This window comes from Micrasema longulum, unplaced genomic scaffold, assembly GCF_059751315.1.
Source record: "Micrasema longulum isolate JH-2025_06_02 unplaced genomic scaffold, ASM5975131v1 h1tg000941l, whole genome shotgun sequence".
NCBI classification, from domain to species: domain Eukaryota; kingdom Metazoa; phylum Arthropoda; class Insecta; order Trichoptera; family Brachycentridae; genus Micrasema; species Micrasema longulum.
The window spans coordinates 28396-52991 of NW_028278132.1; the positions used below are offsets into that span (position 1 = coordinate 28396).

The following is a 24596-nucleotide window of genomic DNA, read 5'->3' on the forward strand; positions in this document are numbered from 1 at the left end:
TATTGCGCACGCGGAAATATTGATTGACACAACAGAGGAGTTAAGTAAGGGGTTATTTAATAAGAGTTATTGAATTAATGAGTTCAAAGTTTTGAACTTAAATATAAAACAAATTTTATTTTACATAAAACTGATATTTTTATATTATGTTAAATAATATTTTACGTTTTAAAGATAATGTTGGTGAAATGTCCACCACAGAGTTGTTTAATCCGAGGTACAATTTTCATTAGTTCTCTCATTAGATTAGCAAAGTAGGGTAAAAAAAATTACTACCCTGGCAACACTAGTGTTTCGTTTGCGAAATGTCCATTTTGTTTTCTTCGACAATCTGACAGATGAAAAAAAAAATAATTAAGTAATGTATTTGCTACTTACACATTCATTTGCTAATTACACATGAAAAGTGATCCCATCCTGTTTCTTTAAGATGCTAGCAGTATTTCTACACTTTAAAAGGACACAACACGGCATAATTGAATTCAAATCAGGAGTTGAGTACTGAGCGATGTGTCTACAAAGAAACTAATGGGTCAAAACGTAAAACTACTCTTTTATGAGTAGTTTAGTCGCCTTCTGTTTGATGCTCGTGTGCGGTTTCTGGACTATTCTTAATTCTATGAATACAACCCATTTTATTTTAAAGGTACTGTAAGTAATTTTTAACTAAACCATTTTGGTTATTTTGACACCACTGTCATGTTCTTGATGTTTAAAAAAGAATTGTCCTAGCCTTCAATTCGGGGGCTTAGGGTCATAAGGGCGAAACTACGAAAAATGCTGTTTTGTGTTAAGTACTAATCTGATATCCAAACAAAATTTCCTGTTAGTGACAAAAGGATGAAACTCATCCGATAAGTAGTTACCTAGATAAATTTGTGTGAAACTACAAATGAAGCGTTTTGTTTAAAGTCAGAAGAATAAAACGCCTTTTACATCATTTTGTTAATTTACTAATGTAAGCGCAAGTTAGGGTCATATAGACGAAAGCGTAGTTTCATATTTTTGTCTCTAAAACATTTTATGCTCTATTAACTGTATTTTTTATTTTCTTTATTTGTTACCCTTAAAAGACAGTATTATTTTTTGAAAACTGTTTTATCATTTATCTCAAAACTGTGTTTTTGTAGTTTCGCCCTTATGACGCTTAACCCCCGAATTAGTCTCCTGGTTTGATAAAATTTGTAGATTAATTTGTGTCTATAAAAATTGAGAAGTCTGTAGTTTGTCTAATAACTCGCAATGATGTCATTTTAAAGACATGTTAATGTCTGATGTATTTTTTATTTAGGAATTTACCAGATAACTTTCATAGATACATACAAAACAAAAATCTTACCTTTCATGTAATAGATGATTGAAGAACACCGCACTTGGTTTACCAATGCAGTGCCCTATAAACCACGGGCGCGGAAAGGGGAATGATGACGAATAAATAAGACATTTTTTAACATTTTATATTCTTTATTACAAAAATAATAACAGTACCCAAAAAACAACACAAAAATAATCCGAAAAATTAATATGTACAAAAAAATTATCAGCGCGTTCCACACACACGTTATATTTTTAATTTATATCCGATGTAAGCCAGCAGTATGGAATGTGTACGGTTCGGCAATCCTTTGGGAATGTATTGAAAGTTGGTTGGAAGATGGTTCAAAGCTCAGACCGGATCGTCAGTCTGATAAAAACCCTCCGTGCATTTTTACGTATTTTGCAGACGGATAAGACGCAACCCAATTTTTGTTTGAATTCTCTGGAGGAGCCCCTAAGCTCTATTTACATAGAACAAAACTGTTCCAAATTTTTAGTTTAACAGCAAACGTGTAACGGTCGGTTTCTACGTCGACCCGAGTATTGCTGTAATCTGTAGCTAACTTCGTGGTCAATAAATCATAGAATGGTTTTTCTCCGTATAGTGACTCTTATTAAAATGCGTGTACGGCATTTTAAACTTGTTTTATCAAATGCCGAATGGAGGGTTTTATCAGGATACCGACGACCCCAGGACATTATAGGCAGAGCAAATACAACTCCAGTGCAATGAAAACAGAGAAATCGTAATAAAAATCTTCTATTATAGGAATCTTGCGTAATAAAAATATTATATAATAAGAATCTTGCGTAATCAGAATCTTCTATAATAAGAATCTTGCCTAATAAAAGTCTTGCGTAATAAGAATCTTGCATAATGAGAATCTTCTATAATAAGAATCTTGCGTAATAAGAATCTTACTTAATAAAAGTCTTGCGTAATAAGAATCTTTTGCGTAATGAGAATCTTCTAAAATAAGAATATTCTGTAACTGAACCAGAGGCCTAGAAGAGTGTTTTCTACTAGACGACTACATCATCATTACCTTTTCTCACCAAATGGTGCATAGGGCACTGCATCGATACAGAAATCGCACCGTATTTTGATAGTTTTGTTTCATGAAGGCGAGATGATCAGTCTTACGCCTCAAGTGTCAGTCACTATGAAATATTGTAGTGGAATAACATCTTTTTACAATAAAAATGTCATGTCAACCATGTCGGGAATCGAACCCGAGACCTCTTGCGTGGTGTGCAAACGTGCTGACCATTACCACCAAGAAGTGGACAAACGGCTACTCTCAGGTAAAAATCCTGGAAAGGAAATTCAGTGGGGATAAGTCGGCTTCGTAGTGTAAGTGGTAAACGCATTCGTCTACCATGGTTGAGGATCCTGGGTTCAATTCCTGGCAGAAAGGTGGTTAATATTTCATTGATTCTGGACTGGCACCTGAAGCGTAAGACAGATTACCTTACCTCCTGTAATATTTGATCGAGATATGCTGCATTTAATTATCAATGAAGTCTCCTATGCACCATGAGGTGCGGATAAAGGTTTGATGATGAGTAAATGCATCTCAAAGGGATTTAAAAAATTACAAGTAGTCAACAATATGAGGCCCATAGGGCTAAATAACTGAAACCCGGAGGGCAGACTTATTTAGCATGTAACCCCGTCAGCTATTATAATTAGTAATTTTGCACAAAGTAAATAAAAATGGCTTAACTCCCTTGGTATTTTGCATTGTGTCTTCGTGTGTATGAGAAAAGAATGCGTATAAGTTTATTTATAAGAGATTCAGGTGCGGTTGACTCCCGTCTATTGACAGTACGGTCGGTGTTTACAAGTAACCGAAGATGATGTACGCAGCGGGGAGGACCCAGGCACAGGAGCGGTAGGAGTAACCGAAGTACGCGGCCACGAGCGCCCAGACCGATACGTACAACGCACCCTGCAGTAACACGTGAAGTATCAGGAGGCTGGAAAAAAAATATTTTACCATTATTTTTATTTTGGATAAATACCACTCCCGGCACTCACCCTCCTTTCAATATCCTGTCAAAAATTGCGTGAAAATATCGGAGACATAAATACACTCACAATCCGTCTCGCTTTTGGCCCGCCTTGAGGGTGGAGATGGGCTCCTTGGTGAGGTAAGTCCGCACGCCGAGGGTCAGAGACTCGAAGTACGCCTCCCACTGAAAACAGAGTGATCCATACATGAAAGTCCTTCGAATCCATATATATTTTTTTATTAATGAACATTTTTTTCAGATCATAAGATGCACTTTTTTGGTCTGTAAATTCAACCAAAAATTAGCGGCGTCTTATCGTTCGATGCGTCTCATTGTCCAAAACATATTTTATTAAAAAAATTTGCAAGATAAATATTGGGGTGTCTTATTGTCTGCAAAATTCAGTAATATGGTTATGTAAAATGATGCATGTTTTTTTTTTCTATTACAATTTACTTTTATATAATTAGTTAATCTTAAAACTGTGACTTTCCAAAAAGAAGACTAGTTCTTACGCTTCGAGAGTGGCATAATTGGCATAACTAAAAATTAGTATTACAAATGTTACAAATATACATACAGTACCCGGCATTAAATATCGTACGTCGGCACTTAGAAAGAGACTGTCAGCCATTTCGGCTATCTTGACATTGTAGAACGTCGTCTCTGTCGCACGATTATGGTACTAGTCAGAGCGGCACTGCTAAAGTTTTCATGCTTTTAATTTATTTTTTTAAATATCTCTTCAGGATATGTATTTTTATACTATTATATTATATTAACCTTTCCCTTACTGTCCTAAAAACACCCGCGCGTAACGGTGCTGTGTAGTCACTACAAATTAAAAAAATTAAAGGTTTTAAAAAGGGAAAATGGAATATTTATAGGGAATGGCTTTAATTAACCGTAATTAAATTCAAAGATGATAATATTACAAATGGTTACATTGTAGTTATACTGAAAACATGAAAAAACTATTGGGTATCGCTAACGACTCGGAAGAAATGTGCACCCGCGCCAACTTCCCGAGAGCTACTAAGCAGCTAGTACTGGACTATGTGACTGGACATGTAGTTAGACGCAATGTGTACTAGCTACATATCACCGAGGGGGAGGGTTAAAAAACATGAGCACATGTGCCTACTACCATAACGATTTTACACAAAATCAATTTTTTTGACACCAAAATTTAATAAAATTTATGTTTTTTGTTGATATTTTTTGATAAAACTCCATGGTTAATGATTATGATAAAATTATAAATAAACTTATCAATGAAACTTCTTGGTTTAGTTTTACTTTTTATTATTTTGACCAACGAGCGCTTTCGCCTAAGTAGACATCTTCAAGACTGGTGAATTGTTGAAACTAGTTGTAAATATTTATGTTTCTGTTCCCTGTTAAAATACTTATTTGATCTTATTTCCAAAATATGTTTCGAATAGTATAAAAACTGTAAATGTTGTAAACAATTCACCAGTCTTGAAGTTGCCTAATTAGGCGAAAGCGCTCGTTGGTCAAAATAATAAAAAGTAAAACTAAACCAAGAAGTTTCATTGTTAAGTTTATTTATAATTTTATCATAATCATTAACCAAAATTTAAAATTGTCTTGACCGTACTTAAGAACGCTAACAACCACTGATGGACATTACACGTGACACGTGTATGACAAAGACGAAGCTCTACAAAGCCGAATGTAGCCGAAGGTCTCTTTCTAAATGCCGACATACGATGTACGATCAATGCCGGGAACTGTTCCTCCACCTCTCGGGTGGTCTTCCAGGCTGATATTGTCCAGATGGGATTTTATCAGCTGCAGTGGACACAAGTCTGTCGCAGCTCATTCTGCTCACACGATCCCTCCAGTATCTCCTTCTGAATCTGCTCCATCTTTTTAAAAATTTATTTTATATATATATATATTCGGGCTCCTATATTTAGTAGCCTTACGTGTCATGTACAACGCTGAGGTACTCATTTTTAAAATCGTTTTTGTTTGTCTTGGAAATGGGATGTTTGATCACTAATTTTGGAGTCCACCTTTAGGAGTCCAATCCCCATTGTTGCAAAGTCCAAGAACAATGGCGCGTGATAACTACTTTTAACTACAGTGTGGATATCTGTTAAGGATAATCCATCTTTCCTGCATTCTGCTGCAAGATTATGGCGTTGTAAACTGAAAAATGGGCACTGAAATAACAGATGTTCGATACTCTGCGAAGAAATATCATCGCACGGGCAATAGTCATCATTCCTATATTTAAACCTATATAGGTAACTTCTCACAGCTCCGTGTCCGGTAAAGATGTGGGTCGTTTCGAAAGTAGTTCGGCGAAGACGACGGAAGTTGAAGAAGTGCCGCATCAGCCAGCGTTGGGTTTAGTGATTTTACCGGTAGAAGAAGCGCGGTAATGATTCTCCCAATGCTGCTGCGTATTTTGTTTAATTCTGAGAAGAGAAAAGATCCGCGCCATCGTAGGATATCCGATATTTCACACGTATCTCTAGTTACAGTATAACCTTCATACCTTCATCACGGTGAGAACGGTGTCAGCCAGCGCTTCCACAGCATGATAAGTCTCACACATCTTGTGTATATCTAACAAACAAAATTCCTAGGAATTGGTATCCATCGTAATGATAATGCATTCAGTACCTGCAGAGTGCTGATGTCCAACTGGTACTTGAGTTTGTCGGTCTCGTTGAGCGAGCGGTCCAGCTCCATGGTGCGCGTGTTGGAGAACTTCCACTCCGTGAAGATGAACCGGTTCAGGCGGGTTATGGAGCTGTTCACGTTCTTGTGGAGGCGGACCAAGCTGTAACAGTCAAAGGATGATCGGCAAATCGATTACAGATGAACCGGGTTGTGATCCCCTGGTAGTATTGTGGACTCGAACCCCACTCTACCTCAGCTCGATTTCCAAAAATAAACCAATATATCGTAAGTTATACATACGGTCATTTGAATGATTTCATAATTATTTCGTTTGCCGACGACACGGTTTTGTTATTTGAGGCTAGTGACTGGAACGCTGTCTTTCAGAAAGCAAACTTTGGTATAAACATTGTTAAATAACGGCTCGATGATAATCTTCTTACACTTAATGTGGACAAAGCTAAATATCTGACATTTTGTATAAATAATAGTTCACTACCGAGCAATACGCTTAATCTAGGAATTTACTGTGATAAAACACACCAACTTCTGCAACGGGTAGATTCCATAAAATACCTTGGAGTTATCACTGTTAAGAATTTGCTATGGGAGGCTTGGGTCCAGTCATTAGACTCTAGGTTGAGAAAGCGGTGCCATCTATTCTGCTCTCTTAGAGACATTCTGGATATTGACACTCTCAGAAGTGTGGACTTTGCTCTGTTTCGATCCACGGCAACCTATGGAATAGCTGGCTGGGGGAGTTGTGCGGCATCCATTTTCAAGCCGCTCATAATTTCACTGCGCCCTCCAACATACCCGTCAGAACAGCTGTTCCAATACACGAAGGTGCTGGATATGAGACAACTGTTCCTAAAAGAAGCACTTACACACTTCTGGTCAAACAATAAGGAGAAGTCTCAGCAGAATGTCCGTACGAGGTTTTCCCGGGGCATGAATCATGTCATACCCAAAACCTGTACGACTTTTGCTCAGAGACATCTCTCATTTATCGCACTGAGAGTATTCAATATTTTGGAAGAGCGTATTAAGCTCTCAAGGTCAAAAATTATAAAAAATTAAGTTAAGGACTGGATTTTCGTTAGTGGGAGGGATTTGAGTGGGAAACTCCTTGATGATTTTCCAAATGTTTGAGTTTAATGTTTACCATATTGATGTGCCATATACAGCGTGTTCTTTAAACCATGTCACATCCGAAACCACGATGATCAGTATGAGCAAGAAGACATATTGGCACATTAAAATATTTTTTTAGAACAAATAAAATTTACAAAAATAAAATATCAAATAAAACAACTAGTTGCCTACTTCTGCAGGGGCGAAACGAGAAGGGGGGAGGGGGGGAGTCTGATACACTGTCGAGCGCGCGGCCGCGCCCCCCTCACTTCTCCCCTGCAAAAGTCAGCAACCATTTGTTTTTTTTAATATTTTATTTTTAAAAATTTTCGTATTCATAGGGTCTGAGAATTCCATCTCCGGTGGGTATGAGTTAAACAGTTTTTTGAAGTGTTTTTACTCGGGTCTTTCCGTCACTAAAATTGCAGCGTATACCATAAATATACTGTCATAAAATGGTTCACAATCCGTCTGTTAATTATCGATGCGAGTGAACAAACTAGATGGATAACCTCTTTGCTGGCGATTTTCATTTAGGCAAACTGCGCTGTTTTGACAGCGTAAAGTGACGAGTCTGAGAAAATAAAACAGGATCGCTAACTGAATACAATACTCACATGGGCCTTCCTCCAGATATCCGAGTAACGAAGTCCAGTATGTACGCCGGAATGAAGTGCACGAATATGGAGGACAGTCGGAACAGCCACACGGTCCCCACGAACTTCAGGTAAGGGTACCTGAAAATAAATTCAATTACAGCTGTAATATAGTTTTATTAGAATCGTGTCGAGGTCCCGTGGCGAGCGTCGCGGACGAGGTTCGAACCCCACTCTACCCCGACCGGTTATATACAACTTGTTGAAAATAGCCCCCAGAATTGAAATATTTTAGTAAATTATAAGAACGCAAATATTTATTTTGGGGCCATTTTTAATGAGTTGTAAATAATTTACAATTTTTTTATTTGTGTGGCTCGGGTAGCATTATTTGGAGTGACCGATTCTTTTTTATTACATTTCGACCGCTCCAAACACCAATTGTGAAGCTTAAAGGGCCAAACTTTCTAGGTGTCTGAGATCCCAATTATCCGAGTGGGCCAATTAATTGAACCTCGCGGGGCCAAATTTCCTAGCATGCACCAATTGGCGATGGTAGTAGTTATTATTTTACGCACTAGCAGCATTAATTTGACGCTTGTGCATTTGATGTGTGCACTGTGTTTTAAATATAGAAAACATCTTTTTGTTATACAGTAAAACCCCCTTTTTACGTTTTTCAAAGGAGCAAGAAAAAAAAATGTAAAACTGAAGAAAACGCTAAAGTCAGGAAATGAAAAATGATTGGAAAAAATAGGAATTACATAAAAATAAATTTTATTTGCTACACTATAGTTTACATATACTTCCAGAAAAGTTGTAAAAACGGTGATGAGTGGACATTGTCAATATTTTTTTTACCTATTTTCAATGATTTCACTGAAAACATTTTCATATTTTTTCAAACAATATTATGTAATCTCTTTTTTATTTGATTTAAAAACAGCATGTTAAAATTATTTTATTTGTAAATAAAAAAAAACCAAAACAGAATTTTGAATTTGCATAAAATAATTTTTCCCTTAAATATTTTATTTATACGGTATCACTTTTTTTTCTATGTCATCACTAAAAACAACTGTCATATAGTTAGCGGCTTTTTAAACCATCTTTTTTATAACTTTAAATATTTCTATTGCCATATTTTAAACATCGCAATTTATTGATATTGAAACTTTATTGTTTTTAAACGTTTGTCAACTGCGTATCATGATTTATACAAGTCAATATGACGTTTTTGTTCAAATGAAAACTAAGACTAACCCTAAAGGAAGACACTTAAACAAAAAGGTCAACTACACTACACCTGCTTTGAATTTAGGTTAAGACAATAATTTATTCTTCATTAGTTGTTTATCTGTTTTTATTTTTCATTCGCGTGGCACGCGCGGTGGCGCGCGGGCCGCGGCATCATTATTACGACATAATATTGGCTTTTTTGACGCATCAAATGAATTCCGAAAGTTTTTAAGCGTGAATCTGGGGTTATGAAAAATGTAAGATAACGCTAATTGGGGGAATATTTGTCAGAGAATGTATGAAGAAAAATGGGTCCTCAACATTTCGGTGCAAAAAGCGGGAAAACAAGGTTTTACTATGCACGTATTTCTTTATTTGAATCACAACAGGCCAGGGCCTCAATTATGTCATTCATGCAAATCACTTCCCTCGCATACATCGTAGACTTTTGTTACCGAGAACTTCAGTTCCTCTTTGTCGTCGATATGATTACTCACCACACGGCACTCTTGAGCGGATATTTGTGAAGATAATGGTTGACCTTCACCTCCACGCTGCCCCAGGTGAATGGCCGAATTGTGGACGATGTGCAGTGATAGATTGACAGCGGACCCCTGGAAATTCAACAGATTTAGGCGGAGAACCATTTCGAGAACACAATACGGAAGTCTAAGTATTTCAGCTTGTTTCTTTTTTCAATATACTGAAATTAAATATATTCTAAAAATACACAAACAATATATGAAATATACTAAAAAATACAAAACAAAAAACTGATAAGTGAGGTATTTAAGTGAGGCTTGTCACGACTGCAATTCATTATATATTGAAAAAACATCACAAACATTTAAAACAACATTTGAAGAACAGTGAGGGAACATTATTCTGTTTAAAAAAAAATAATACAAAATTGTAAAAGTAAACTAATAATATTAATATACTAGTAATAATGGACAACGAAAGAATGGAAAAAAAAACAAGAATATATGGCGAAAATGAACGGTAACATGAGACGAGGACGACCGAGGAAGACGTGGCATGATCAGATAAACCAAAATCTTAAGTCTGGTCATGTCAAAAGCAGGCAGAAACGAAGTGCATTTATGACAAGATGTATGTGGAAGAAGCTAGAAATGTACGCCAGGATAGACGTGTGTGGCGGTCCATTCTCTCTGCCTACCCCTACGGTGAAATGGCGTGATGGTAGTAGTAGTAATAATATACTAGGCAACGCCTGTTTTTTTTTTTCAATTTTTATGCCTTATACTAGTTAGTTTAATCAAGAATGCTTTAAGTATGTCCAAAGGTTTGTAGACCGGCTGGATTTCCTCCCTAGGGAGTTATTTGGATCTAAATTTGTTGCAACAGAGAGGGAAAACATTTTTGAGAAGAGAATATGTATTATTAATCATTGGCTGGTTTGAGTGGCCCCTTTACACACTGTAAAATTCTCCATTCTGCTTATATTTCAGCACTTTTACTTCACAAGTGTCAACAGATGGGAGAGTTGAGGAAATGTGTATGTAAACATTGGTAGAATGGTGAATGGTACACAGTGTATAAAGTGGCTACAAAGGTTTACTTCACTGAAAGAGTGCTAAAATAATCATATAGTTTTACTTGTCTATAGCGGCCTTGTAGCCGGCCACGATGAGCTCGTTGACCACAACGTCACAAGGGATGTAGTCAGTTATGAGGCTCTTGTCCACGGGAAGGCGGCGCACCACCCCTTTACTCGCCCCCATCAGGAATCCCTGCGGACCGTTCTTGGAAATTGTCCAGCCCGGGACAGGCTCCTTCCAAGCCCCAGTAACTGAAAATATTAGCATATTGCGTCATCTCATCATTGCACAAAAATATCCCCTTAACCATCAATGTCACCTCTTCATGACACAAAAATATCCCCTTAACCATCAATGTCACCTCTTCATGACACAAAAATATCCCCTTAACCATCAATGTCACCTCTTCATGACACAAAAATATCCCCTTAACCATCAATGTCACCTCTTCATGACACAAAAATATCCCCTTAACCATCAATGTCACCTCTTCATGACACAAAAATATCCCCTTAACCATCAATGTCACCTCTTCATGACACAAAAATATCCCCTTAACCATCAATGTCACCTCTTCATGACACAAAAATATCCCCTTAACCATCAATGTAACCTCTTCATAACACAAAAATATCCCCTGTGACTAGATTTTTTGCCCACACCGCTCTAAACTGTTATTTAGATATAGTTTAACTAGTGAGAAGCTAAATGTTACTGCTACTTCATATGAATAACCGAAACGCCCATCTTTTGTTTCTTTGGCCATATCTCGAGACGAGAATTTACAAACTTAGAGAGGACTGTCGTGCTGGGCAGCGTGAACCTGAACTCTTGTGGATGCGGTGCACCTTACGTCGGGGATCACGACCCTCAGTCACGAGAATAAGAATGTATAACGTTGGTGGTAGACTTACTCATGCTCGGTCTGACGATGGTGCAGGGAAAGAGATCAGCGCACTTGGCTACCTCGTGCTCCGCCAGGTGCTTGGTGAAGGTGTACGTGTTTGGGTGATCTTTCAAGAGACTGGAATCAAAAAGTGTTAATTGCTATTAACTAGTTATTTAGATTCTAAATGTTTTCGTAATTGAAGAATGCAGTTCTGCGTGCCAAATAGAACCGAACCCCAGCGATTTCAATCGGAAGATACAAAAGTCTATGAAAGTAGAATTCTCCAGAGTGATTACATAGATACGGTATAGACCAGCCATACTCAACCCAGGCCCAGCCGGGAATCGAACCCTGAACTTCAGAATGGTAGGCGAACCCATTAACCACAACGAGGCAGAATTATCTCCACTCGATTTCCTTAATCAGGATTTTAACCCGAGAGCAGCCACTTGTCAAGAAATATAAAACTGAAGAAAAGAGTCTCACGTCGGTTCCAAAGCTTCGAGGGCGTTGTCTGTGAGTGTTGTGGCCAGACCGATGACCTTCTCCGCATCCTCGGGAGTCGGGTACAGAATCTCCTCGCAGGACAGCCGGAAGGAGTTCACGTACGCACTGGAAACGTGAACCAGCACCTGGAAACATAATATAGACACTGTAACATCGTCTGATTGAGTGAGGGTTATCGCTAGAGCCCGCCCAGGGCACTGCAGATTGAACAAACACCGCGCTAGAATGAACCTTTCTGAAACTTCTAGATGTAGGTTCTGCAGTGAAGATGGGGAAACACCTATACACATTTTATGTGAATGCGACGGTTTGTACAATAAACGTTGGTTAAACCCCATTTTCTTCGATTCTTGTCAGTTGTGTTTCACCATTAAGATGTGTGTTTTGATCACTAGCCGACCAGGAGCCCTGCGGTGAAATTTCGGTGGGAACTTTCAAAATTACAAAACTCGAACGATGATAATACGCTACATAAAATTTAGTTTTTGCTTACTTTGATAGTCTATTAACTAGGTTATTACCTTGAGATTGGTGATCTCCTTGCACAGCTCGACGACGCGCCTGGTCCCCAGCAGGTTGATGGCCACGGTGGGCTTCAGGTTCTGCTGGAAGTCCAGCGTGGCCGCCGAGTGGAACACCACGTGGACGTTCTTCGCCAGCACGGCGCGGTCTGCGGCGCTCAGACCGAGACCTTCCTCGCTGATCTCCCCGGCGATGGCCACCAGCTTGGAGAAGGCGGACGGAGGGTCGGGGTGGTTCTCCAGGTATTTCTCAAATATCTGGAGAGGAAATATGATCAAATAAGTCGACGGAATTGACGTTCATGGTAAACACAGGGAATGGGGTAGTTTTGTGACACTGCCCGGTCGAGTTTTTATACAAATTGAGCGTCAGTATTCACCAACATACAGTAAAACTATAATTATTCAGATTAATGATTGCCAGTATTTATTTCTCTTGAATAATTTTCTTAATACAGCGGATTGGAATCACATCAGAAACTTAAACGTGTCCAGCAAAGATAATTGCGCAGTTAAATTATTTAAAATTAAAAACAACTCCTTTATTTTTTATTTCCTGATAACAAACAAACAAACCATCACGCCGTTTCTCCGTGGGGGTAGGCAGAGGATAGAACGCCATATCACTCTATCTTTGCATACAGACCTCGCTTCCTCTACATTCAGTCATCTTCTCATGCGCACACGCCGAAGTATTTGATGGACTCGATTGTGCCATGTCTTTTCTCTTTTGTCTTTCGCATCGTAGATCCTTTTAGCCGTTCTTTCACTGTCCATTCGCTCTACATGTCCAAACCTAGTTTCTAGTGTGATGAAATTAATGTTCTTTTACTCATCCATCACGCCGTTTATCCGTAGGGGTGGGCAGAGAGGATAGAACGCCACATCACTCTGTATTTGCATACAGACCTCGCTTCCTCTACACGCAGCACCCCTTTCTTGATTCTCTCGATAATGCATGTCTCAGCCTTACACAGTTCACGGATCTCGACATTTGTGCACCATGATTCGCTTTACTACACATTCGCCTGAGGGATCGCATTTCGACAGCATTTAACCTGCTTTCATCATCATTTTTCCAATTTCATACTTCGTGTGAACTGCTAGTTTAGCCTCCTGCAATAAACATTTGTTCGCCAAGGTTGATTTCAATGCGCCGTTCACCCTGTTGCCGGTACTCACCCTCCTTTCCATCCCTAGTAAACATACTTCCCTGATACACAAACTCTTCTACCTGATTCAGAATATCTCCGTTCAAACTGATCTCACATTTAGTTATATTTTCATCCCTTTGGATTTATCAACAATCCGGATATTTGGTAATGCGGATGACTGGAGTTTGTGATGATGTTTTTGGCACAGTAAAGGAAGGGTCGTTTAAGGTCAAGTAGATCTGTCAGATACCTGGTTCTTGGTGATCTCCACGAGGCGTTCCTCGATGGGTTTGCCCTTCTTGGGCCGCAGCAGCAGGTACACGGTGCCCAGGTCGGGGACGGAGCGCAGCAGCTTCTCCAGGAGACAGAGACCCAGGAAGCCCGTCCCCCCAGTGACTAGGAGGTTCTTTTTGGAGTAGAATTCCGCGACGAGAGATCGCTCCGCCATCTGGAACCGATGGAAACACACGCGCTATTATTATTTGTCGGCTTTCTGCCCATATTTGAACATCTATATTCCTCCAATCCTTTCATTTGTTGATGTTTGTGAAGTTAAAGAGCTGAAACCTTTATTTATGCGGGTGAGATTCACTGATTGAAATATTTCACCTGCAATGCCTGAAAATTTGTTTTCAATTTCTGTACTTCTAAATGGACCAATTTATCAACAATATTTTGAAATCGTCCAAATTTTTGTAGACAAGGACAGGATTTAACTCCCTGGGAAGCTGTTCATATAAACAAATTACAACAGAGATGAAGAACATTTTAGAGAAGGGTGGGAAGAATGGTGATTGTTACAGTGTGTAAAGTGGCGACTTAAACTAGCGAATGACAGGTCATAAGCCCTGTAGATGTCTAGACTTCTATTAGACATTCTATCTTCTCTAAAATGTTCATCTCTGTTGTAATATGTTAATATTAACAGCTCCCCAGGGAGTTGAATCCAGTGCGTGTCTACAAAAATTTGAACAAACTCAAAATATTGTTGAAAAACAACTTTGTTTTTAGCCACTTATATTTTTTTCACCAACCGGTTTCAAAGCTATACAAGCTTTTTTATCGAAGTATACTTAACTTATATTTGGTGTCAACGAAATTGTAATATTTGTCAACAAAATTGTATTAGTTGTCAACAAAATTGTATTAGTTGTCAACAAAATTGTATTAGTTGTCAACAAAATTGTATTAGTTGTCAACAAAATTGTAATAGTTGTCAACCAAATTGTATTTAGTGTCAACAAAATTGTAATAGTTGTCAACAGAATTGTAGTATTTACAAAAAAAATGTATTTGCTGTCATCAAAATTGTAACAGTTGTCAACCAAATTGTATTTGGTGTCAACGAATTGTAATAGTTGTCAACAAAATTGTATTAGTTGTCAACACAATTGTAACAGTTGTCAACCAAATTGTAACAGTTGTCAACATAATTGTAATAGTTGAGAACCAAACTGTATTTGGTGTCAACAAAATTGTAATAGTTGTCAACAGAATTGTAAGTGTTACAAAAAAAATGTATTTGCTGTCATCAAAATTGTAACAGTTGTCAACCAAATTGTATTTGGTGTCAACAAAATTGTAATATTTGTCAATAAAATTGTAATAGTTGTCAAAAAAATTGTAATTGTTACAAAAAAAAATATTTTCTGTTAACAAAATTGTAATTGTTATCAGCAAATTGTAACAGTTGTCAACCAAATGTAATTGTTGTCTACAAAATTCTAATTGTTGCCAACAACATTGTAGTTCTTGTCAACAAAATTATAAGCGTTGTCAACTAAACTGTAATTGTTGTCAGCAAAACTGTAATAATTGTTGTCAGCAAAATTGCAATAGCGTCAACAAAATAATATTTGCGCTCAGCAAAACTGTTATTGTTGTCAACGAATTTTCTATCGTTGGCGAAAAAACTGTAATGGAGGAAGGTCAGAGATTTTAAAATCATAAACTTTTTAAGACCATAAAACTAATCAAATTTAAAAATAATACAATAATTGTTTATCGTATTATCAGGGCTATGATTTTTTGAAGTTTTGTCATTTTGAAATTACTCCGCGTGTGACGTCACAAATTCTCTTCGGTGAGTTCTGCTGATCGCTGAGTCGGCTTTCCGAGCAACGCAAATCTATCGCAACACTCTAGAATTGGTTGATTTGAAAGAACTAGTGACGTCGTTCAAAGCAGTCCATTTTTATTAATATTTTCATGCATTTCCGTGAAACTTCGTCGTACAGTTTTCCCGGCATTTAAAGGAGAACCCCGTAGCTGTCAAAACACGCTAAACGTTGAAAAACATGGCTACCGGAAACCGGAAATCTATCACAACAAATAACGACGCTATAGTTGATTGGTTCAAAAAACCTGTGACGTTTTAAAGTAGTTATTTTTCATTTTACCATACAATTTAATTATTTAATTTCTGCCGCGCGTAAGAAAACGTGAAACACAAACAAAACAACAAAATTGTAACACCGTTTTCGGCAAACTTCTGACAATGTTTGGCAAGCAATGACGCCGTCACCGGCAAGAAGATGAAACCGATTTTTGCAAACATCAACACACTTTTCTTTAGGGAAAAAATATCAATCTACGTCACGTTTCCCGCTACCAGTAGCGAATGGTGATTTTATTTACAGGTAAGCTATAAAAAATATAATATTTATATTTGTACCTACATAGAAGGTACACAATATAATGTAAGTAATATTAACTATAAATTGATATTTTTCTGTGGTTCTGTGTGATACAACAACTCTCATCCATGAAATCAACTCAAACTATGTAATTTCGTGATATATTATATTATATAGATATATTATTCATTACTTTAATACATAACTCATTAAAAAATATCACTATGAATTCAGTCGATATTAGGTATTCAATCGAAATGTCAACTAGCCGAATTGTTCTAGAAATTAATAGTGCTAAAAAAGGCCGCGTGGAGTGCTATATGTCCTGCACTATGACGCATGAAAGTAATTATGGTCTTATGTCAAAAGTACCATCTCAAAGAAAAATAGTCCTTAATAAACAATGTTTGAAATACTGTTTTCCAAATCAAGAATCTTCAAATAATTTGTGTAATCTGCAAGTTTAATTTAGGAGTAAAAACCCGCACTGGGGTTAGTACATTCAAAATATAGTATACTTATTTGTATGAAAAAATAAGCTGGAATAATCGGCTAGTTTCTTGGCTCACCGCAGGCGCTGGGCGCCCTTTATTAATATTTATATTTATATTAGGATAAAAATACAAACGGCGGAATTGGTTTAAAATAAATGGTAATAGTTTATTCGTTTTTCTGTAAATAAAGTTACAATAAAACATTATTATGGTTAGTCAAATATAATGGTAAGCTGTGCATAATCGCTTCTATACACGGTTCGCCCCTGCCCGCTACTGGGTCTTCAGACTTTGCCGTGCCTTTCTAAGAAACGTAAAAAACCACGGCGAGAGCAAAGATTAGAAGATCCACACAAACTTGAGCAAACATCTCCAGTTTCCAGTGCCGTGACGGTGGAAGGTGGAAGGCGGGCGGTGACAGTTCAAAGTGTCTAGTACTGTCTACGCGGCTGACTCTAAATTAAAACGAGTGGGTATTGAGCTTACGATTATTCACAAGCGACTCGCGTCATGAAAGTTATATCTCAAAAGTAGGGTTCAAATGAGGACGTGTCAATATTGTCTCGTCCTGTAAACAGAAAGTTGTGGGACATTTAAAGTTCTTGTGCATTAACCAATCAATGGGCAACGGAATATTGTATACGAAAAATGTTGCCTTACGCGCGGTAAAAATTAGGGCATGAAATTAAACTGTAAAGTTTCTGGAAAATGTACGAAAAAAACATCTTGAAAAATATTTTAATAAACAAAGAACTACTTTAAATGACGTCACTAGTTCAAATAAGAACAAATTAGTCAATAATGTATTCTCCTTTATTATTTTAGAACAAATTAGACGAATTGAAAACGAGGTGTCGAAAATGCTCATTTTCGTCCACTTGAAAATCCATTTTCAAGGCTTGTAAACAAATAAATGTAACGTAATCAAATGTAGTATAAACCTAAATATTTTTTAAAATTAAACTTTTACTGTTTATTTTTAAATTTGGAAAAAACAGGCAATGTTAAATACAATCAAATAACAAATAAAAAAAACCCATCGAACTTCCTCATTGATGACGAATCTCACCTACATTGATATTTTATCACTATACTTGTAGGTTGAGAAACAATGCAGTACTGTTCATCGATCAGCATAGAACAAACCATGCCCTAATAAGGCACTTCAGCCCTACGGGAAATTGGATACAAAAAATGTTTTCTTACGCGGGGTACAAATTAGAGCATTAAATTATACCGCAGAGTTTCTTGAAAATGTACAGAAAAAATAATAATAAATATTTTGATAAAAACGCACTACTTTAAATGACGTCACTGGTTCATGTGAATCAACCTATAATCTAAGAGCTATGAAAGATTTTCGGTCTGCTTGTCGCTTCTGGACCAATGAGAAGAACTGAATGAGAATAAGCGGAAATGAACCTCTGGCGTTACACGCGGAGTTATTTCAGAAATACAAAACTTTGAAAAATCGTAGCGCCGATAATAGGATATATAAAAATTAAAAATAAAATAATTTTGACTTAGTTTAACAGTCTATTAACAAATATATTTTTTTTAAACCACCGAACTTCCTCATTCTCCAATGACCCGTCTTTGTCGTATTGTTAACTCAAGACAAGACAAGATTTTTTTTTGGTTTTACGGCGTTTTAAACAAGCACCAAATAAATAATCCAAATTTTGTCTCGTTTCCCTTATGTTTGTCAAAGCTTCTTTTCTTTTTTAAAAAATGTTTTTAACTGTTCTTTTGTTGTAATATTTAAACCCTATAAATTGTATAAATGGATCCCCAATTTTAAGAAAATGCCTAAGTCTAATTTTATCGGTTTTGAGTTGGCAACACTGCCGTGTAGAGCATTTTGTAAACTATACTTAACTTTTCAATAAAGAATACTCATATCGAATTTTGTATTTGAAGAATGACTTAAATTTTTTTATTTAAATTTCAAAAAATTCCCATGTCCTAAAAATCTCTTGGTTCAAGGGTTTTTTCTATTAGGAAAAATCTCTTAATCCTTTGAATACTTTTTAAAAATCCACTTTTTTACAAGCAATAATTTTGTCACTAAACGTGTAACAATTTTGTATTTTTTTTTATCTCAAAATAAAGAAGAAGAAAAACTTTACAATATGTATTTTCAATTTTCCGAAATTCTGTCGTTTAACATTTCAGGAACAAAATAAACACTCAAACTTAAAATATCTCAGAACTACGAAAATGGACTTAGGCATTTTTAGAAATTGGGCATTCAAATGAACAATATCAGTTAGAAAAAAAATAATTTAAGCAATTTTAGTTAATGTATCATTCAAATGAATAAATGGCAATAGTAGAGATACGCCGCCCCCGTTCTGAGCCGAGATTATGCAAGCCGTGCGTGCAGAGTCAGGTTATGCGCACATACCCACACGGTGACCGGTTTCGCAACGTTATGCCTGAACTGGCGAGCATATAACGAGAAATATGACTATTGCGCGTAACTCCGCGTTATGTATTACTAAGCTTACGTGCCTACATAAAATTATTTTTTTTTTACAAAAAGAGAAATATATGCTATTTATTTCCTCTACGGAAGCGAATCCTGGCACCTCACTAGGGCCCAAAAACAGCAAAATCATAGAATTAAGAATAGTCCAGAAGGAGCGTAGAATCATATTTGAATACATCGGACCGTATCCAAAAATCCCCCCACTATGCCCCAATTCCGTCGCGCGCATTCGTGATGTCGCCGCGTAATGTTGCACGATGGGAAAAAATATAATAAGGTTAAAAAAAAGCAATCTGTTCATTTCTCTAAAATTATTGTGCACGCGGAAATATTGATTGACACAACAGAGTAGATAAGTAAAGGGTCATTTAATAAGAATAATTTAATTAATGAACTTTGAACTTAAAATATAAAACATATTTTATTTTACATAAAACTTATATTTTTATATCATGTTAAATAATATTTGATGTTTTGAAGATAATGTCGGTCAAATGTCCATCACAGAGTTGTTTAATCCGAGTTCCAATTCTCATTAGTTCTCTCATTAGATGAGCAAAGTAGGGTAAACAAATTTACTACCCTAGCAACGCTAACGAAATGTTTATTTTGTTTTCTTCGACAATCTGACAGATGGAAAAATAATTCCATTTTGAAGTAATGTATTTGCTACTTACAAATTCATTTTCTAATTACACGTGAAATGTGATCCCATCCTCTTTCATTAAGATCCTAGCGGTATAACACGGCATAGTTGAATTCAAATCAGGAGTTGCGTACTGAGCGACGTCTACAAAGAAACTAATGGGTCAAAACGTAAAACTAATCATTTATGAGTAGTTTAGTCGCCTTCTGTTTGATGCTCGTATGCAGTTTCTGGACTATTCCTAATTCTATGGCCCTAGCGTACAGTTGCCTGAATAAAATAAATTAAAAAATAGCACTTTAAATTCAGTCGATATTAGGTATTCAATTGAAATGTCAACCGGCCGAATCGTTCTAGAAATTAATAGTGCTAAAAACGGCCGCGTCGAGCGCCATATGTATTGCAAAATGACGCATGAAAGTAATTATAGTCTTATGTCAAAAGTACCAATCTCGAAAAAAATAGCCCTAAAGAAAACATGTTCAAAATACGGTTTTCCAAATCAAGAATCTTCAAATAATTTGTGTAATCTGCAAGTTTAATCTAGCAGAAAAAACCCGCACTGGGGTTAAGACATATAGTATATAGTATACTTATTTGTATGGAAAAATAAGCTGGAATAATCGGATAGTTTCTTAGCTTACCGCAGGCGCTGGGCGCGCTTTATTAATATATATATTTATATTAGGATTAAAATACAAACGGTGGAAATGATTTAAAATAAATAGTAATTATTTATTAGTTTTTCTGTAAATAAAGTTACAGTAAAACATTATTATGGTCGGTCAAACAAAATGGTAAGCTGCGCATAATCGCTTCGATACACGGTTCGCCCCTGGAAGATAGCCCTTTATAATCGCGACCCAGAACACTTAAACACGTATCGACATGTCGGTAGGTCAAAATTCACCATACCGAGGAAAATATAGATTAAAGAAAAGTTAAGTATACCGTCTCGATATGTACCTTTGAAGCAAGGGCGAGCTCTTCCAATAACCGATTATTTGCAGCTTACCATATTTTTTGACACAGAAAGTAATGTTTTATATTACATTATTATTAGGAAAAAATATGTCACATATATAGTACCTAATAATAATAATACATTGCATTCAATTTACGTCATATTCCATACAGCGAGCAAGCTACACCTCTATCGGGCAAAATTATTACTACCGGACTATAAAAGCTTGCGTAGCCAAAGATAAAACATGAATTTCATTACGTCTCTAAACTCCAAATTTCAGATTTACCTTACAAAAATTTAACTTACGATTACAGTAAAATCTTGCAGCTTTCCTAAATGCAATTTAGTCTTTCAACACTCCTTTATAAGGGCTATTATTATTTAAAAATAAAACTGCTTCACTTAAGACAGTGCAAGTGAGATAGTGTTATACGCACCCGTTATAATGTGAAAAGGAGATAACGAATATGTGTACGAGTATATTAGAACATAGAAGTTAGATTAGGATAATACTTAAGTCCTGTTCGGTGGTTTATAAGTTAATTTGTTGTAAAATACATAATATTACGAATTGACATTTTAATCCTTAGTATCAGTATGAATACTTAAGTGAGTTTTCAAAAACAAAGATTTGCTAAACAATAATAAAATATACATGAAATATATGAGGTTTTTAACGGACGATGACAGTTATAGGTTATTTTTCAGTATCCATTTAAACTTTAAAAATAATGTTTGAGTTATGATAAAAACGTTAATAGTAAATCAAAATAGAATAGTGTCAAGAGTAAATTATGCATAAAGAATAGTAAAATGTATAACTTACACCGTTTTGTGAATATTAAAGTGATATAAAAATCGATGAAAGAATGATTTTAAAATGGAATTATTAGTGAACTATCGTTTTCGGTGATAAATACTTTTAAATAATTTAAATTTTATCATTATTTACGAAGAAATAGTGTTTTATTTTAAGACAAGTAAAGGTAGTCACAATTAAGCGAAAATTAGCAGTACTATTATTTTATAAATTACATTTTTCGACAGCCGGACTTGTATATTAAATAGCCGTGCCATGTGCCAAACTACCATGTGCCAAACTACCGCTATATACATTTTATCAGAATTTCTGCAACTTACCCATCTAAAAACTCACCGCTCGCCACTGCTATGAAGATAGCGTTTGTAACTGAGGCCCACGAATGGTCCCGTATTCTGATTATTAAAATATGGGACAAGGCCAAAAATTATTGCCAAAATACGGGACATCTTGTAAAACACAGAAAAAAATTGTAAGCCTAGTTCTAATGCGGTGCCCTACGTACAATCACAACCAGGAAATATTAGAACTGTTTAATTCGTTTGATACAAATAGAAAAACAGTGTATAATTATATTCTAGATCAACAGGTTTAAAGGTTGCCCGCGCGTTCATATTGTGTACTATAAACGGGTTTGAAAAACGGAAAAAAAACTGTACCAAAGGTCTGTTTTCACAACGCTTGAGGCTCATTTCACACGCATCGTCCAAATCACACGGCACGGCAAAATTTGAGCGGAGTGACATTTTGCATTTATTTACCCGCGACAAACGCGGAAGGCGAAATTAGCCGTTTGCAATGGAGTCCTGTAGCTCAATCACACATAACTATCAACGTGCTTAAAAACATGCTAAGAATTTAAGCAATCACAATGAACAATAATTAAGTGATATAGTGGATTAAGGACATCTAGTGATGATGTAATAACTTATATTTCCATATAAGTTATTAATTTAAAAAATACTTGGTACACTTCCACTTATTTATTTTGACCAATTAGCGCTTTCACCCTCTAATGGGCATCTTCAGACTGGTGAATATTACACAGTGTAAGGGTAATATTTATATAAAACTAAATATTATCTTAAGTGTATATAAATTACCCTTATACTGTATAATATTCACCAGTCTGAAGATGCCCATTAGAGGGTGCAAGCGCTAATTGGTCAAAATAAATAAGTGGAAGTGTACTTTTTGTGTAGTATTTTTTAAATTAATAACTTATATGGAAATATAAGTTATTACATCATTACAATGGAATTCCATCAAGAATTGTCAATAAATCATTTAAATGAGACATCTAGTGACTTCACTAATATGTTCACGGTTAAAACACTATATTGCTCACTTGTTCGTCCTCTTTTAGAATATGCATCCGCGGTCTGGTCTCCCTTCTACGTAGGCCGGATAAATCATATCGAATCGGTGCAACATCGTTTGCTAAGAAAAGTAGCATGGCCAATCATCCATGCTCGAGAGGGGAGACTACACTTACGGAAAAATGGACTCAATGTTCAAAATCTCAAGTCTACAAAAACGTAGAAATAACATTGACTCCATATTTATGTTTAATTTGCTGAATGGCTTAATTGATGTACCATCGTTACTGGAACAGATGGCATTCAATGTTCCGATCCGCCGGTTGCGAAATAATTATGTGCTGTTCCTCGATCAGCACAGCGCAAACTATGGCTCGCATGCGCCAATGTCCCGATTGTGTCGTATTGTAAACTCGAGACAAGATCTGGACTTTTTTGGTGTAAGTCTTCATAGATTTAAAAATTCACTAAGATAGATCGGATCTTGTCTTGAGGTAGTAATTTTTATTTTTTTATTTTTAGGCAGAGGAAAACTTGTCGAAATCCGGCGCTCCCCAAACACTAGATTCGGGAATCGTGCTTTTGCCGTTGCCGGCCCCTCTGCCTGGTACCGACTGCCTTTAAACTTACGAATCATCGACAGTCCCAGTCAGTTCTGATCCCAACTAAAATTTCGCTTCTTTAGTTTATCATACCCTCAATTTTAAATCAGAAAATACAATATGTAACTTCGGCTTAGTTAAAATGTAAGTTGACGTATAAAATTGTAGAGCGCCCTTAAAGGAATTTTTCACAAAAATGGCGACATATAAATCAGCCAAATATAATTATTCTGTGCATATTCTCCCTGCCTATCCAAACCGTTCAGTTTGAGAAAATGACAAGTACATGGACATATTCTAGGTAATTATGCAGAATTTTATAATTTTATACAAAAATTTAAAGCAAAAATGAACCAAAAAATGTACACTATACTATGAATGAAGAGAGGAGAGGAGAGGAGAGGTGATAGGAAGGAAAGCATGCATTCATGTGCCAGCCAGGATTTGTAGACGGTACCACCTGTTTCATGTACCAATAAGTAAAACATCGTATGTTAAAAATGCTTTTTCTCGTAGGACTTTTTCAATGTACAATACAAAATTTAAAAATATAGATTATACAAACATCACTCTGTCAGGTTTAAAATTTACACTAAAAATGTATTATGTAACTTAGTAGACATTATAATAATAAATATGTACATCTCCCCTCCCCTCCTTATCCTCTCTTCAAGCATTCTTGTCCTTATCCCGCCCAATTTACAGTAACTTAATGTTCTTAAAATAAATATTTAAAAAATCTTTGATTATTGAGTACATGAAAATAACATTTTTATATGTATAAATTGTATGTATTTATTTGATATGTAATATATTTTCTTTACTAACTTTGCATACTATGTGGAAATCTGTTATTAGTTCTGAGTTTATACACTATATCTGTTTGTTTACTAAAGATATTATGTAGAACTGTTGATTTCCCAAATAAAATAAAAATAAATAAATAAAGGAACAACTAAACTATTTCCTTTCCACCCTTCCAAATCATTTAAATTGATGAATTTTCATGGCCATATGGCCATTGTTAA

General features: G+C 36.1%; 1 protein-coding gene across 2 annotated transcripts in view; it reads right to left on the reverse strand.

Moving 5' to 3' along the window:
• Positions 1–1443: 1443 nt before the first annotated feature.
• LOC148278004 (putative fatty acyl-CoA reductase CG8306) overlaps positions 1444–24596 on the reverse strand; it is a 42712-nt gene continuing 19559 nt past the window's right edge. Inside the window, exons 2-12 of one of the 2 annotated variants that reach the window (XR_015823314.1) lie at positions 13844–14041; positions 12440–12697; positions 11898–12043; positions 11437–11546; positions 10581–10773; positions 9458–9574; positions 7743–7862; positions 5992–6151; positions 3419–3516; positions 2789–3297; positions 1444–2456 (exon numbers count right to left, since the gene is read on the reverse strand). Coding sequence is in view for 1 of the 2 variants with exons in the window: in XM_088232047.1 (XP_088088173.1) it covers positions 3159–3297; positions 3419–3516; positions 5992–6151; positions 7743–7862; positions 9458–9574; positions 10581–10773; positions 11437–11546; positions 11898–12043; positions 12440–12697; positions 13844–14041 (1539 nt within the window). In the remaining variant the exon portion in view is untranslated. Of the gene's footprint in view, positions 3298–3418; positions 3517–5991; positions 6152–7742; positions 7863–9457; positions 9575–10580; positions 10774–11436; positions 11547–11897; positions 12044–12439; positions 12698–13843; positions 14042–24596 lie in introns of both variants that reach the window. The other variant, XM_088232047.1, reaches the window with a different exon arrangement.